Here is an 18840-nt window from a genome sequence, read left to right as displayed (position 1 = left end):
AGAGATAAAACAAGGAAGTCAGTGTAGTGTGTCTGATTGGAGTATCCTTGTTAAACTGCAGCATGGTATCTCAGTAAATCAGCAAGCTCCGTAAAACCGTCGTAAGTCCGGACTAGTACACGCACGCATGTCACTTTATAAGTGCATAATCTTCAACGAGAACTTAAACACCATTACACCTCACCACCAATCCCTTTTGTTGTGAAGAAATCACTAATATATGCGATTGATTGTAGAATTATATGATACCACAGCAATCAAAATCAGTGGCTAAGAGGTTGTGAAATTAACGAAGACCGTTATTTTCCTCTGCACGGCACAGTCGAGTCCATGAGATACGGCTCACTCAGATAAGAGAGTAAATATGGACTTGCCAAGCTATTAGCCATATTCCAGCCATACGACGGGGCTTCCCACATTTTAGAGTATCGAATCCGAGTCTGCGCGAACACTTTAGCCCGTGGGCTACCCCGCAGCTCTTGAAGTCCAAACGTCCTTCGGGCCACGATGAAGTTTGAATAAATTACAATGTGCTCTCAAAAGTACAAATATCATCCTTGAAATCATCAAGTATATTTTATTGATTACTAATGTAAACACACACGGGACATAGCATGTTGGGCACAATGTATAACATGAATACGTTTTGCACACCCGCATGTATTTACTAAAATTCAAATGTGAGTCTACTGGACAAAATCTTCCATCACATGCTCCCCATGTACATAGATCAGTTAATCACCTTGAGTGCTTGTTAGTTTGTTTTTTGACGCCACGCTTAGCAATATTCGAGCTATATGACGGCGGTCTGTACTATAGCTAGTCTGGACCAGACGATCCAGTGATTGACATCACGAGCATCGATCTACGCAATTGGGATACGATGACATGCACCAACCAAGTTTTGTGGAAACATATATTCTCCTAAAAAGGATTGGGCACAAGTTACCAAAACTTAGAACGCACTCTCCCGTAGATTTACATGTTTACTTATTTACAATAAATGGCAGAAAGGAAATAAGAGAAATAGAGAAATGTATTTACATTGTTTGAAATATTTTCGTTCACGTGATCAGGTAAAGCTGCATTACCAAATAGCATCGAGTCAATATTAACACCATAAGTATCTTTCACAATGAACAATAGTGAATGCCTCTATTCGTTTCTAGCTAATATAAAAAATGGACAATCAATGAAAAGGTATATGAATTTGAGTTTTCACATATCGGTTGACACTCATGTAAACCCTTTCAAATAAATCATTTTTTAAATCACTTTCTTGATCACCCAAGTCAGCGAGCCTGACCACCTGAACCCGTTAGTCGCCTCTTAGATGCCTCTTTCTTTCCAGGCATATATATTCTCAATCAGAGGATGGACACACTCAAATCAATCTCTCACGGTCCCCTGCAACTTATCACACACTCACATGTTTTCTATTGGTTGTGCTGTTCCAGGAAGTATATCTTGACATTGTGTGACACATAGCGTCAATACCAATATTGAAAAAAATACTGGAAGGTTTGAATGAGAGGAATGTTATTGCAGTTTTAGTTGACCATGTTCAAGTATTCACGAAAGACGTGATGTCATTATACGCTATTGCCATACCCTGAGAATCAATAGCTGTGAAGTGCACCTACTTATTGCAACCTCAATTCCGTCTCTCACTACCTCTATACCTAAAGGGCTAGGGATTTCCGGTTCGCCGGATGTCACAACCATAACAACTTTCCTTTCTAGTCCTTGGAACTGTTCAGGTCGCATGTAGTCTACACTCCTTGTAGAGCCGAATGCAACTCTTGAGTCTAGTTCCGTGTTCAGCCTGTTCGTCACGGATATCCCACATTGCTTAAGAAATTTCGTTTCACATTTAGCCTCTATTCTGTCATCCAAAATGATCACATCTGACCAGTCAAGATCATTTCTGGTTGTTATCAAATCACCATGGCCTTGTAATGTGTGGTCAGTTTGGGAAGACGTAAGGCCAAGTAAACTCAGGAATGATGTAAGTTGTTCCTTGCATTCACCACAGTTCTCAAGTATGCATGTGTGATTGTGATCAATATACACACAGCTGGGTCCATCAAGCGGCCTACATTCCAAAAAGGAAACATTTGAAACGAGTTCATCAGTAATTATCTCAATGTCTGCATTTCTATGGTAACCTTCGAATCCCGAGATAGCTGAAATGTTAACCTGTTTGTCTGAAATAATATCAACTCTCAAGTCTGTTCCTTGACATGGTCGATCTGATGTTAAAGACACACCCATGTTTGAAAGTAATGAGTAATAATAAGGCATGTCCATGAAGGTTAGATCTGACCATTTGTAACGTATATCCCGATTACCTACATTTCCCTGCCTTGCAATTCTTGAAATCGTATCAGATTCACCTCCAAAGCCTAGCCTGTACAGAAAAACAGCAAACCTCTTCTTGTTATAGCTTAACTGTTCAACGTGGCCAAGTCTGGAATTTTTCACAAAAACACATATCTTTGTGTTACGACCAAAACCTATCTCGGCTACCTTTTCGTTTTCTGCCAAATGGGAATTATCTGAATCAGGAAGTATGTAGTTAGAGTCTAGAGTGTCACTATTTGATTTTGCAACTGGAATGTTCAACCCTTGAAGTTGTTCAAAGAAGGGTCTCTTCTCCTCCTCCTCCTCCTCCTTCTTTTCCTCCCCCTTCTTTTCCTTCTCCTTCTCTTCCTTGGTCTTTCCTCCTCTTTTTCTTAAATCCCTAACTGTAACATGTGTGATGTTGCTGGATCGAGAAAAGGGTGGAATCAAATCCACAGTAGAGAGTTTTTTCTTTAGAATCTCTATGTTGATGTTTTGTTCACTGAATGAATTCTGTGGTTGTCGAAAATCTGGCCACAAATGAAAAATAGATGGTGGACATCGTAATATTTCTAGGAGAGGCACATCCTCAAATTTGAGTTCTTGTTGACTGGAGCCTGTTGTCTTTGTTTGTTCTTCAAATACCTCCTGTACACCTTTGCTGAGAGTTTCTTCTCTCTCTCTTGTCATCACTATCCACAAGAGATATTCTTTGGGAAACATATCGAGAGCTCCTTGAAGATTTGCATTTCCATGTAGGAAAGAAGGGAACTCATCAATCAGGACATTCCTTTGCTCATCAGCACATTCTTTAAGAACCCCAGCAAGCGATTCTTGATCAGTTACCTGTCGGACAGTAAGGAATTGTTTACATTCATCCCCCAAGCCTGTAACTATTTGTTCTTTAAGAGCATAATGCAGAGGAGAATCAGACATGCTTATAACAGCCACTTTTTGTTCTGCTTTCAAAAGCTTCACTGCTTTTAAAATCAACAATACTGTTTTGCCAGAACCATAATTACCTCTGATGATAAGTCTCTTCACATCTGAGTTGTTGATCCTTTTTTGAGTGGGTGTGAGAACAATGCTCATATATCTATTCCCAACTTCTGCAACACATTCTCCAAGTGTATTTCCAGGACGTTTCGTCTGGCGTGGTTTTGGGATTGTAACAGTCGAGTAACATCCTACATATCTTTCAATGATACCACGGTAGTCATCAGGGGAATCAAATCCCGAGAGTCTTTGCGTTGTGAACCTCTTCCACCACTCTACAAGTTGTTGCTTTTGTAAACTCTGGGATTCAAGATCTGACTCAGGATTTGGAAGGTGATCAAGACATAACACTTCGTGTTGCTCACGACACTTTTTGTCATTTCTAAACTGGCAAACCATTTCTGTTGATATATTTGGAAGGGCAAGTATACATGTTTTTGATAAACGAGAAAGATGGGGAAATTCTTTCTCAATGAAATCCAGATCCTTCTTACACTGATTCAGACCTGTATTAATCGGCTCTTTAAGTGCATCGACAGATTTAGCGAGGCAACTCTTTACTTGAATGCACAGCAATCCGAATCTGTAGTGGATGATCAATACATCGTGTTCACCTTTACCCTCATACGTTTTTTTCCAAAGGTTGTCATAGTGATATTGTGTGACAATAAATGCAGGTCCATCTTCACTGCACCAGTACTTCAGCAAATATTCCATACATAGAGCAACCCTTCGTTCTCCCTCATCACCCTGACTGTAACAATGCCCTGGATCATATTTTAAATATGCAAATGGACCCTCTGGCTTCTCTGGTGCTGATTCCTTGAAAGTGGAGTGTCCAATAAAAACAGGGGGAATCACATACACTGATTTGTCCAGACAAGGAAAGTGTTTTTCTATATATTCCTTAAAGGCACGTCTTTCTGACACTACTCCTGATGTTTGATCAGGGCTTCTAATCAGATGTTTACTGTCAGTTGAGGTTTCAGTTCTATATGAGTGTTCAACTCCACCTTCAGGTTGGAACATTGGTGCAGGTTGTTTTCTTGATAGCGACCCTTCTCCATCATTCCCTCCCGACGCATCATCACCAGTTCCAAGTTCCTCATCAGTTCCGAGGTTACATGTTTCAAGGGCTTCAGAAACACTCGTACTTGTAATACCCTGCGACATGGAGGGATGTTTAGAAATGGGTTGATGAGACCGGTGTACATCGTGATCTTCCATCTGAGGTTGTCCATTCATATCGACAGCAAATCCACACTTGAGTAACCTGCAAGGACAAATACCGACTCTTGTTCAAGTACCGTACATGTTTCATGACTGCATGATTCAGAGGGTTTCAAACCATTATAAAATTATACTCACCTTCCGGCAGTTTTCAGAGTGGTGTAACACTGATTTATGTAACTCATTTACTTTGTTACATTCCTTTTATATCTATACACTTATCTTCTTTTCTGATTTCCTTGTATGTTATTTGCTAAACAAGCTTTGGTAAGTATCATGGAGAGGGAGGCCTCTCATAACTAGTTCCCAATCCATTTCAATCTGAATACAATGAGTTCCAACAAACACATACACTGTCCCTAGCGAGGAATGGCGACATGCGCGCCTTGCCTTCAATCTCTAACATTTTGTTATGAAATAAATGAACTTATATAAATGATAGTTCCGCATGATTTGAAATAATTGGCCTTCAACTTTCATTTACAGACTAATAAACCAGAATATCATAATCAGAAAAACTATACTAATCCCTATTCTGCCCCATGTTTTATGCCGTTATGTCAAACGCCTTGCGTGTTAAATATAATAAAAAGTACCACCTTTTACCGCCTTTTGATATGACACGACCATGGGAACGAACCACCTACCCTCCGATATGTGTATATACAATGGTGGCGAGAGCACCGATAATAAATGTGCTCACCATAGCCAAAACAAACTAAAACTGGATACTTCTTTGGAATGAAAAATATGTATGTCGCTTGAAAGTAAGCCAAGCGTATCGTCTGCTGACACGAACACTGTGGGCACAACACTGTCGTCTGGCTTCACATCTCATGTTATCAGTCGTGTAATCAGAGTGAGGTAAATGGGGATAGCGGGGAAGTCGCTGTATTGGAATGTCTGGGCAGATTCGATAGTCTACAGAAGTGACATAACAGTAATAGCGTTTGGGTTAATTTTAAACTAAAGAATCTCACTTATGAAGTACCCCTGTAATAATGATCATTAACGTGAAAAGTCGTACGCATCTTCCAATATGAAAACAGATGCGCATTTGGTTGACAATAGCCAAATACCAGTGTGTCTGTCTTTTAATAATGTTTACAATACGGGACACTTAGCTAACTGTTATCCTTTGTTTTTCTATACGTGTATATAATCGCCACAGTTTCTTCCCTTCAACTCTTGGGTTGCTGTACCCTTCCTCATCTCTCTGTTCTATTTGTTTGCAATTCACTGTGTGTTTGTTTGTTGGTTTTGAAAAAAGTAATTTGTTCCAGATATCATTTGAAACACTTCTTTTAATAATTGGTCACTAGGCACGTTGGGTGTCCTGCAAAAATGAGTCTTGATAAGAAAAGTTACATTTAATGTTTTGAAGCAAAGCAAAATCACCTCCCCACTCCCAAAGAACATTATAGAATCGTTTCCTAATAAATACTCTTTAAAGTGGCGTTAATCCAAACGGGTTAATACATATGCTAACTTGACTGAGACACCACCAGACATATTGGCTCAAACGGCATTGCATGGGTTACGGAGTTACTGCATAAGTTAACATTGCTGATTTATTTTTCAATTTTCAAGAATGAATCAACTTACCATGACACTTATTAGAATTGGAAATACATTGGCGTAATGTCTCATAACACAGTAAAGGTTAAAGCACGGAAACACTGATTTAAAACTATGGCCAACATTCACAGAGCCAGTAGACACCTGACAAGTTCAGACAACCTTGTGTTCACAATAAAGCATATTTTGAAAAGATAATAAACACCTCGGTATTTAGCTCTGAGAACTCTGTGTCAAATACTAACCCTTGAGCTATATCTCGTAATGATTATTCTTATATTGAAATCTATATTACAAATTATTAGAAATCAAAACTACATATTTGAAATACAAATTAAATGAACATCCCAAATTATTACAGTATTGATGTCTTGAGACAATTAAAACATAGCTATAATTGCTACAAAATAGATTCTTAATTGATACTTTATTATCGTTTAAGATAGCCATTAAAGATTTCAAAATTCCTTGAGAGAACTATATATGCTCTTAAAGTTTTCTCTGCACATATTCTGTTTTGTTGCCATCCCTGATACCTTTATTATATTAATATCGGATGACAGATTGAACATGATTGTTATCGGTAATTCATTTCTCCCTCAATAACCATTAAAACTTATTTGCTTTTACACTTAAAGTCATATACCCATAAAATCAAAGACAAATGAATGACATGTACATTAAAAATAATAAATGTATAATTATTAGAGGTAGCTGTGTCGTTGAAATACAGCTATAAATGCTGACATGTTTATTAAAAATGAATGTAATAAATTAAATAGTCATAAATAACAAAACCGGATACTATATACCAGTATTTGCAATTGATTTTGTATTGACAGATGTGCACGTGTGTTGGGGCTTATTACAGCTTACAAAATGTACGTGTTTAAAAAATATTATTTTAATTTCACATTAAAACAAAACCAACGCAAGTGTCGCAGGGTATTATTACAACTAATATACATACCTTTTCACTGTAGGCTCTTTTTAGTTGTGTTTTGCAATATTTACAAACATACATTTGAAAACCAAAGATGAACAGCTGACAATAATTAAAAGAATTTCAAATTTTAAGAAAACAAACATCAATACTAAAAAGCACAAAAAGGGGTAGACAGGGAGGGATATACTATTTATTCCAACATGGGGTGTTTTCTTTGTTTAATTATTGGATCCACTGAGGAGGTAGTTCACATTGTGAATACAAGTAATAGTTGACAGAAGCATCTTTATCCTGCCGAGTCAGTATTACAGTAGTTAAAAACAACAACAACCAACACATACATTGATAACGGAAGTGATTCTTCGTCTGTTCAAGAAATTAACAACGCATTTGCGTTACATTTCCTTTATTAAATATTCCTGTTTTCACATAACAGGGTCATCCACACACAAGTTTCAGCAATAATATAGAGAGCACGTTGACTATAATGGATTTCATCTTTCATATCCTTTCATTGTGACGTTTCGGTACAATACCATGTTAAATATTCATTTCCAGTAACTTGCTCGTTAAATTTGGTTGTTTTTTTCCTGATGTAATTATAAAAGGTCAACGCCAAAGAACAACTGCTCTCGATTTAATCCTTCGTGATTCCGGGAAGAACATGTATCTAAAATACCATGCATTTCGTAAGTGGAAGGTCGGCCGGTCAGGCTCGGTGTATGTTGTCAACAATATTGCAGCTCTATCACGTCAGCCTGTAAATAAGTTTCAGTGGCACATCAGTGGTTGATTCCATGCACGAGCAACGTCCCACGTCCTCTGGGTGGGGCACATTGAGGGTAACTACCCCATCTACCTTGGTAGACTCTATTGACAAGCACGTGTACTGGGAGAACTGTTCTTCCCCAGAATTCCATACCTGGGTTTCTACCGGGTGAGCAACAGTGCGTAAAAAGCAGTATTGTTTTCTTATTGTATTGACACGTTTTATAAGTGAAGCTTCAAGTTGATCTTACTAATTTATAAACATGACTTATTTATCTTGGAATATGTACTGTGTATTAATCTACTATATCCTACCCTAAGTTTGGTGATGCATTGATTCTATTGATGCTATGATTCTAAATTGTGAACGCAAACACATTCGCTATAATTGTACAGATTAAAAAACACTGCAAATATTATTTCTATGTCGGAATCTAATTTCAACATTCAGAACAGAACACATGTATCCCACAATGTGAGAATACAGTAAATTGTGATATTTGCTATTTTCTTAAACAAGTATTACTTTCTCAGTGCAGCACACTAGGTTGTTTCTCTCCTTGGAGCGGCCAGTCAGCATGCAAAGGACTGCAATACATGACAGGCTCCTAGCACAACACCTCGAGCGGCTATTCAACAAACTACTACTTTGTTCAATGGGTTTCATTTTCCTTATCCACATATAACCACTGTTTTTGGGTGGCGTCGGTGAACGGCGGTTCGCTGTGGGGTAGTTTGATTGGTACACGTCAATTTCGAGTACACCTGCGTTAATACTATTTGATACTAATTCATAAACACATGCTCGTGATACACTCGGAATCGTTTTACGCAGGGCATTTTCTAGTGCCTGGGAAAGGGTTTTGCCACAATAATGTATATTATTATTATTTCGACATATTTCATGTTCAGTTTTATGAAGTCCGCAGTAACCCCTTCAGCCAGTTACTGTACAGACATGCTCTATATGTACCGTGAGACATCAACGGATAATTTTGACATGTCTTGTGACATTTTAGAAATATGACGCAATCGCATGAAGTACAAAATGTCATTAAACTAAAGCTTACACATGTATCCAAACAAGAAGACAATAAGATCATTATATAATGTTACATACCTTAAGAATCTTTATCTACAGAGTAAACAGTCTCCACTAGGACTTGTTTGCTTGTTGTGCTTTTGAGTGCATCCGGAATATGTATTTGCATATCAATGGTACACAGTCGGCAACCTTCGTTACTTTCCGCCCTTCCGAACTTCGTGTTTGTGGGCCATATTTGAATAACTATTCATATCGTGGTAAATGTTTTCATATCATCTTAAAGTAAGCACACACACACACACATAAATTGTGTCTACTTTGTCAACCACCAATGAGTATAAATCTTTAATTTCTAAAAAATATCAAACAAAGTTCACATTTTCACATTTACAAGAAGATAAACTTTTGTTCAGTCTACAAATATGACAGTTGGAGCAATTATGTTATGGACATGAATCGTAAAAGCCAAGAATTGCAAACCTGTTGACATATCAATCCCGCTCCCAAACATAAAGTATTAAGATTTATATTCGACATCAAACTTTTGAGTTAATCCCTCAAGAAATTGGATAAAAGATGTGAATGGACTCATCTGGAGAAAATGTTCACTTGGAAGCAGGATATGATGGAATAAATAATCAGAGTTCCTGTTACTGTTTGTCTTACCATATACAATGATATCCCAGGTGAAATACTCCAGGAATATCTAACACATATTATATTTGGGATAACACTTTCTGAGTAAAGTACAGATTCTCTGTTTTGGGTTGATTCCCGTCCGGGATTCGAACCCACACGTGTACGTGATCCAGACTACCAGTTGTCGAAGTTTCAAATTTGTGGAAGCCTCGGTGGCTGAGTGTGTTAGATCGCTGACTTTGTATGCTGACGATTAGGTGCCGCACTCTTGCTTCGAATCCCAGACGGTACTCAACCCCAAAAAGTACGAGAATCTGTACTTTACTCAGAAAGTGTTATCCCAAATAAAACATGTGTTACATTTGACAACTTTCTCCATGGCATTGTGTGTTCACGAGGAATATTAATCAACTTAAAATCGGTATTTTAAGGGACATAACTCTGTCCCACATAGCGTCTTTGAGTGAATGTTATTTCATTGGGATAATACTTTACATTTGAGTAAATTCTCATTATTGAATTTTATACGTCTCCGAGCAGTGATAATCTGAGGAAGTGTACGCGTTATCACCAAAACTCACATGTACTGACCGTGAATTGTTGTACCCGAAACAACCGAGTAAGCGATTACATTACTATATTTATAAATATTAAAATAGACGCAGTTGATATGTCAAGTCATTCTTATATTGCCATGCATTTTTAACCTCATGTGTCGATACCAACTTGTCACTGAACTTACCATATGATTGAAGTGATGTTTTCCTTTTCTAGGCCTATTTCTGTAAATATTTATTCCCATTCAACAATGTTTGTGAGTATTTCGTGCGTGTTTGTAAGGAGGGAGATAATTGACTGATGTTCAGTGGCCGCGAACACAAGCGCCCGTGATGAAATATTGTGAAATCTATGAATGAAAAGTGTGTTAAGGGGAGTATCACTTGCGGGTCCATAGGGACACACATGTGCTGCAGTTACTCAACATGTGTAAGATTACACTCGTTATTTGAATGGACACCATGAGTTGTTTTAATCTCTCGGCCCAAACACGTTTTTAATTGACAGTATTGACAAAAGCTCACTGGAGTGAAACGTTTATTTAGAATCAAATTGCAATTCTACATAGATCACAAGTATGGTATAAAACAACAAACACATATGCATCCTTTACGTCATGTTTTGATTCCACTCGTGGCTGATAAAAGTCAAACATTACATGAAGAGAAACTACACTAGACTACACTAAATAACGAACACATTGCTTCAGACATGTCTCATCAATGTACATAAAAACAATGAAAGCTACAAAACCCTTTCCAATTTATAATGCATAAAGTTTCAGTAAGCAAAACTGTCTGCAAGATTGTATGACAAGAGGGATGACCATATTTCATAACTTTCTACCACAATTTCAAAGTTCACCTTTTCGCGAACACCTGGTATCATCACTATTTGATAGTGATTCATAACACATGCTTTTGATAATGTCAAAATCATACAAAGAAGTCTGCTTTCAGCAAACATTGAATCTAAATTTGTTATGTCATCGGATCCCGATTGCGTAGATCGATGCCCATGATGTCAATCACTGGATTGTCGGGTCCAGACTCGATTATATACACACCGTCGTCATACAGCTGGAATATTACTGAGTGCGGCGTTAAACAATAAACAAACAATAGTTATATCACGACGACATATGAATAAACGGGTCTGGACTTACAGTTGATAGCATGAGCAATGTTCCATGCCATGTGGGCACACACTCAGTAGCTCGGGTATCCTCCTATTTGTCACACATTAAAACAAACCAGGACAGAGGTGTCTGCACGGCTGACCCCCTTCATCTTACCCCGCTGTTAGAATAGATTGATCCAGGCAGATAAATCAGATTGATTTGAGCATCTTTATATGTGTACTAATTCATGATTAAAACAATATTTATTTCAAAAAGGAGAATGGTATTAGTAAACAGGCAAAGCTTATTTACTTCACCCTACAAGTACATTTAGCTATTAATAAAAGTTAACTGTAATATGATAATAATAAAAAAATCATATCATATACAAGCATATGATTTTGCCAGAAGCTATCTTGCTGTAATATTTGACCTAGGTGTTCGTGCGATGACCTCTCTTGTTGGAGTACCTTTCATTTTAAGCGGTTTGGGGCTTCAAAATGCCTATGAAACAAATTGATTCAGGGGTTGTATTGTACAGTGAGTTTAAGTGGACTACTTATATCAACACTGATATATGATATGATTTAATTTATAGTGAATCTTCCAATGTGTATAAGAAATCTGAACTCCGACTCAAGAATACTAAATGGGAATATGGTAAGGGTTAGCCAATATCTACATTACATAGCTAAATAACCAATAACCAATAATACATGCTTAGGTATTTAATTCAATGTCTAACTCTCCCGGGGTAGTGATATAAAATCAATCATTGGATTGTCTGGTCCAGACCATTATTTACACGCCGCTGTCATACAGCTAAAATATTGCTGAGTGCGGGGAAAACAACAAATAAACAAAGCAAATCTACAAACAATGTCAAAGTGCGCCTATATATCTAAACATAATCGCGAAAAAACATACAGATGGACATGGCTATTTAAAACAGATGAATATTTTTTAAATGACGTTAAATCATATAAACCTAAATCTATATAGATTTTGAAAATTGCTACAAAGCTTATCATTTCAAATGACCTCTTCTACCTATTGTATTTTTCTGTACGAAACGTGTCTACAGGTGATTGCTTTTTATGGTATAAATGTTTAAATCGTAGCTGCCAGGTTGCTCGACTGATCACAATCTGCTCATGTTTCGTGGGCAACTGTCCAGTAACCCTTTGGCAAGTTAATATTTATCACAACAAGCGTTTTTCATAAATAACCATGATATTTATGTACCTTGGACTATCGATGGGTAACTTAACCCCAGGAACTTCCAAGTAACACATTTCATAGTACGTTGTAGGGTTGGAGGTTGTCTTGTGACTTTTCATTAATCTGACGTAATCATATGACGTACAATATAAGGTTAAAAATAAAGCTTGCAAAGATATGTTTTGTTTGTTGTTTAACGTCACACTCAGCAATATTCCAGCTATATGACGGCGGTCTGTTAATAATCGAGTTTGGACCAGACAATCCAGTGATTGACATCATGACCATCGATCAACGCATTTGGGATACGATGACATGCATCAACCAAATCAGCGAGCTGACCACCTGATCCAGTTAGTCGCCTCTTACGACAAAAATAGTCGCCTTTTACAGCAATCATAGGTTGCTGAAGAACTATTCCACCCCGGATCTTCACGGGTCACAAAGATATGTGAACAACAACATCATGGTTATAATAATATAGAATATATAAATTAAATGTTACCTGCCTTCAAAAATCTTAGACAAGGGTTTAAACATTCTCAACAAGGAAATTAAATAATAATATTTTACATTTGTGAAAACTCTCATTATTGAATGTTACAGCATATTTGCGTCTGCGTGCAGTAATAAAATGAGGAAGGGCTCAAGTTCTTTCCTCGACCTTCTCACTACAACTACTTCATGGTATATATATACCGTAGTGACCGTGAGATGGTGTACCCGATATAAGTGGTTACATCACTGGGTGCATTTTCTAATCAACGTATTTTATATTTCATAAACCATGCTGATATTGTAATGTATTTATAATCTCTATTGTCAAGACAAAAGTGTCACTGAACTTAACTGAAAATGGAAGAAAATGACTGAAAAATAGTTTTCCCCTTTTTAAACAGTATATTTCCTTCCCTAACGTTCTCAGACAAACAAAATCAGTTTACCTAAATGTGCGACAATATTTCAAGTTTTGAGAACCATCAATAGTTTCATTTTCCTTCTTGAACATTGTTTCATACAGGTTTTTCGTGTATAGACGTGCTGCTGAACGTGGAACTGGCAGCTCATGAAGTATATTCCACTACTAGAGGTTGCCAAGAGTCATGGCACTGCTACAAACGTGTTGGCCACATAATCACAGGTGACTCCTCTTTTGTTGACAATTAAAAACTTCGTCAGTAATTCAAATATGGACCAAGGTATCGTGAGCAGCCTCGTTCCAATTGAGATCACAACTTTAAAAGCATTACGGATGATGTTTCAGTTGGTTTCATTTTCCTTACATGTGTGGCGTGTGCTGGTGAGCGCTACTGCCCCGGGGATAGTTCCATTTGTAGATAAGACGGAGCTTTCGGTATTTTTTATAAAACAGTTAAATGGCAGACCCAGAGAGGAACCAGTAACCCCATCAGCCAGTGGGTAATTTTACGCAAGGAACTTCCGAGTTATACATTTAATAATAAGTTCCACGGTTGGGCGTTCCCGTGTGACATTTCATAAACATGACGCAATTACATGCAAAATCAAGTTGACACAAGCTGACAGTTTACACAGATATCCAAACAACAAGAAAACCAGCAGCAATAACATCAGCAACAATAATAATACAACTATTACTACTACTACTAATATTTAGAATATATCGTACCTTCAATCAAATGATGACCGATGACCAATGCACATTTTGCTCGTATGATTTTGAGTCATTCGTCACACCACACGCCCCTCTCCTTAACCTGCAAGAAGGAGTGTCCACCTGTCGGCGAATACGACAAACCAATCAGAATGCGCGTAAGGATTAAAATACAGTGATAAAAATAATCCCGAGTACCTAACTCAGTTATGGCAATATGTGACCATTTAAAAAATTGTGAAAACTATCTTTCGTCATTTCTACAATACAAAGTACACGGATAGCAGAATTGTGTAGTTTGAATTGTACTTGTAAATACAGAAAGGGTCAATGACGGTAAGAGATTTAAATGTACATCCGCGTGTTTGGTTACATCCTATTTACGGCTAATAATAGCGAAATGTATCAAGTATCCACTATTTGTTAGGCTCGTAGTCAGTGTACTGTGTCTGAGTGTGGTGGACAGTGGGTTAGCACTGTAAACAACAGGAACTTGTTATTGGTGACTTAATAAAAATGTATAACCCCTTTATGTAAGTAGAGAAAATTATCTACTTACATATAGGGGAATATATTTTTATTTACTGACCAATAACGAATTCCTGTGCTGTAAACTCGGCATTCATTAATCCGGACTAGTACAAGCAAACACACATACAGACACACACATACAGACAGACAGACACACACACACATACAGAGACCATACACACACATACAATTTTAACAACACTATACTAAAAATATAAAGGTATACATAAAATATTGCAATGATAGCTGATTTAACATATATAGATAATCATGGTAACACACACACACACACACACACACACACACACACACACACACACACACACACACACACACACACACACACACACACACACACACACACACACACACACACACACACACACACATACACACACACACACACACACACACACACACACTAACACACACACTAACACAGACATTAACACACGTGCATGCTTGTCGCGATATATACGTGTTATGATCTTGAACGCGGCGTTAAACCTATTAATAAAGAATTCTACATATCATATATACAATAATGATGCTTATTTAGTGATCAAAATTGTTTCAGTCGAGCAATGGGCCATAATGTGTCAAAAAGTGAAAAAGATCACTCGATTTGCATTTTAAATATATTACAAAACTAAAGATAATGTAACCTCCAGAGTGACAATCATGTCGTGTGATATCTCAAAATCTGCCTGAATACTTTAGGAGCTTATACAAAATTTCACAATTAATGTAGGTATAATATAATGTATGAAAATTTAGTAAATGTTATCCCACCTCCCATCCTGTTAAAAAATCAACAAATATATACTGTATTACACATAAAAAGAAATACTATGACAACAAATTGTGTTATTTGAACACATGAATCGTTTAAGTACTCACATATATGAGCTTGAGAAATTTGATTTATCCAATATGGCGGACAAAATGGCCTCCAAGATGGCCGCCAATACAGGAAAATAACAATATTTCGTCTTCACTTTGGAATGTATGAGAAATTTAAATGTCAAAATTAAGATTTTGACCAGGAACTGCATCTATCATGTCATTGTGATATATAAAAGATAATTATCGCCTATGTTATGTACTATAATTGCAGATCATATTGACTTACTTTGAAGTGTTACTGTGCAGCATTAATATGCAATTGATTCAGAATTGTCAGTAACTCATCAACAAATCCGGCACTCGTGAAGAGCAACCTCTCCGTGGTGAGTGCTGGGTAACGCTAATAGCTCTTCCCCCGTGTGGAACCGGAGCAGAATGTTGTCACGGCATTGCCTAAAAGTCGGGCCGGGCCGGGCCAAGACGGGCCAAAGTGTTACTGGCTAATTACTTCATTATCGGCGATCATACCTACATATAATTGATGCAACATACACACATGACATTAATGAACAATCACCAAACAAAAAAGTGCACCATAAATAAGTAATTCGGAGTAAATCGCTTGAAAACCAGAAAGTGGAGCAGTGTGTAAGCGTCGCTGATCTTGGTAACATGTAAAAGAGCAATCGTTAAACGAAGTAAGATTTGAAACGTATCAAATACTTCTAGCTATCGTGATACAAATTTCTATCTGTGCGCATAGTGTTTATATTTATAGGAACGTTCTATATATAAGTAAATACCACTTTATAATGTCACTGATCGTCGTCTTTAAAGCAGACACGTTGGTTAAAGAAGACCTCTTCTCCCTATACTCTCAACAGTCACACAGGTGTTCGGTCCGACTTGGCCCGGGCTGTCAAAATCAACTTAAACCTCACAGATGTATCATCAAATGGATTCACATCTATAGACTAGTGTTATATCTACCTAAATACCACTTTATAGTGTCTCAGAACGCTGTACATAAAGAAACCAAGGGGCTCAAAAGTGAAGCCCTTTTCCCTCTACATTCTCAACATAGTCTCTATCAGAAGTGTTTTGCTTGTGTTGGGTCCGACTTGGCCCGGGCGTCAAAATCAACTTTAAACACACAGACGTATCTTCAAATGTGTTTACATCTATAGATTAGTGTTATATCTACCTATGTACCACTTTATAATGTCACGGTACATCGTATTTAAAGAAAACAAGGGGCTCAAAGTGAAGCATTTTGACTGTATTTTCTTAAGAAAATCTCTGTCAGAAGTGTTCGGTCCGACTTGGCCCGGACTGTCAAAATCAACTTAAACCTCACAGATGTATCATCAAATGGATTCACATCTTTAGATTAGTATTATATCTACCTAAATACCACTTTATTATGTCACGGTACATCGTATTTAAAGAAAAGAAGGTGCTCAAAGTGAAGCATTTTTACTGTATTTTCTTAAGAGAATCTCTGTCAGAAGTGTTCGGTCCGACTTGGCCCGGACTGTGAAAATCAACTTTAAACCTCACAGATGTATCATCAAATGGATTCATATGTTTAGATTATTATTATATCTACCTAAATACCACTTTATTATGTCACGGTACATCGTATTTAAAGAAAACAAGGTGCTCAAAGTGAAGCATTTTTACTGTATTTTCTTAAGAAAATCTATGTCAGAAGTGTTAGGCCCGAAAGTCTATTTAGGATTTAAATTGTGATTAAGGAAGTAGAGGGTAGAGAGAGAGAACAAGATAACAAATCTTAGCAAAACCTACCTGCCAAACAAGTGCTAGTTCGTTCGTATCCGTAATCCGTCACAAACTGTGATGAACGCATAGTGTGTTCGATGAAGGAAATACAGCCCTTCAGATCTTTGTTTACTGAATACACCTATGACCTATGTTCAGTGATATAATTTATAAGATATTGAAGCTACATGGCCGCCCATAGTTTCTTGGAAATGTCCTGGCTACACTTCAAGGTTTCGTGCTCAACAAATATATATGAATGTATATGATGTGCCATCTTGATGTACTTTAGTAATGCAATTCGACAAAGAAGATGTACAGATGCCTCGACAGCATTTTTGGCAGTCAAGTACAAGTACAGGTAAACATGGCTATTAATGCTCATGTGTGTCAGGTTGCCCTTACCTCGCCGTCACATCTGTACACAAAGCAAGTGCATAGTCTAAACTGTGCTACATTTGCATTTCTTTAGCCGTTTACAGATGCCTCGACAACATTTTTCACACATGAATGACTTCAACCTTGGCTCTCAACTAGTACAGGTAAACATGGCTATTAATGCTCATGTGTGTCAGGTTGCCCCAACCTCGCCGTCGTATCTGTATACAAAGCAAGTACATAGTCTAAACTAGGCTACATATGCATTTCTTCAGCCGTTTCAATAATGCAGTGCGCTGTCACAGCATGCTGCGTAGGTCTGTACAGCACAATGTATTTTATTAGTAATTAGTCGATCCTTCATAAATCAAATTTTTGCCATTCATTTCACATATGCCTCGGTAGATTGGGGTAGGGGAAGGACTTCTGGTCAGATAACAAGGTATTCAGATATCCAGAAACTCGCTTATGCGGACAAATTTTTAGAAAAAGCAATTGTCCGGATAAGCGAGGTTCGACTGTTTAGCGCGTGATACATGACAAAACAAAAAATGTGTTAGGACCTGATTCGCACTTGCTGAAGGGATATCAATGGACCCTGATCATAATACATTGGTTGCTTATTATTATTATTATTATTAAACATATTGTATTGTCCAAAAAGACAAAGGGATTGGGCACAAGTGCAGCACTTATTACCACCTTCTCCCTATATACAGTTATACATAATATTGCAAAATGAAAATTAACAATTTACAGTTGAAGCATCACATTGTGGAAACATAGTGCGCAATATAAATTTATATACAGTGCTCATATGAAGGATATGTACAATGTGCTGGAAAGTGAAGACAGTGTGCATCTCATACATATGCTAACATTATACATGTTATAGTGTTGTATACAGGTTTAACAATATTAATGATTAACAGTTTGGAAACAATAATATGCTAGCTACTGAATCTGTTAGTCGTTTCTATAAATTTGTGTACAGACAAGAATATTTTTGTATTCAGGAAAACAAGTTTGGATCACAAAAAAAGAATACTATTTAGAGGTTTTTTTCCTCCAAGATTATCGATAGCTGTCAGTAATGTCTCCCTAATATCATCATATAAGGTACATTGGAAGAAGAAATGGAATGAATTTTCACAAGGAGCTCCGCGTTTACAGGAAATAGTATCAGATAATTAACACGAAACAGGTTGTGTCATTGACTAAAATCT

At 37.2% G+C, this 18840-nt stretch overlaps 1 protein-coding gene across 5 annotated transcripts in view; it reads right to left on the bottom strand.

Moving 5' to 3' along the window:
• LOC124124083 overlaps nucleotides 1-17849 on the bottom strand; it is a 53204-nt gene extending 35355 nt beyond the window's left edge. For 2 of the 5 annotated variants that reach the window (XM_048400317.1, XM_048400318.1), the window contains exons 1-2: nucleotides 17264-17825; nucleotides 14093-14200 (exon numbers count right to left, since the gene is read on the bottom strand). Coding sequence is in view for 3 of the 5 variants with exons in the window: in XM_046478140.2 (XP_046334096.2) it covers nucleotides 1600-4584 (2985 nt within the window). In the remaining 2 variants the exon portion in view is untranslated. Of the gene's footprint in view, nucleotides 1-543; nucleotides 4613-8981; nucleotides 9064-14092; nucleotides 14201-15740; nucleotides 15861-17263 lie in introns of those variants that run through there. The other 3 variants (XM_046478140.2, XM_046478139.2, XM_048400316.1) reach the window with 3 other exon arrangements.
• Nucleotides 17850-18840: the final 991 nt, after the last annotated feature.

Source organism: Haliotis rufescens, unplaced genomic scaffold (genome assembly GCF_023055435.1).
Source record: "Haliotis rufescens isolate VD_foot unplaced genomic scaffold, xgHalRufe1.0.p SCAF_2, whole genome shotgun sequence".
NCBI classification, from domain to species: domain Eukaryota; kingdom Metazoa; phylum Mollusca; class Gastropoda; order Lepetellida; family Haliotidae; genus Haliotis; species Haliotis rufescens.
Note: the sequence above shows the minus strand (reverse complement) of the source record. Positions and strands in the feature narration are given on the sequence as shown.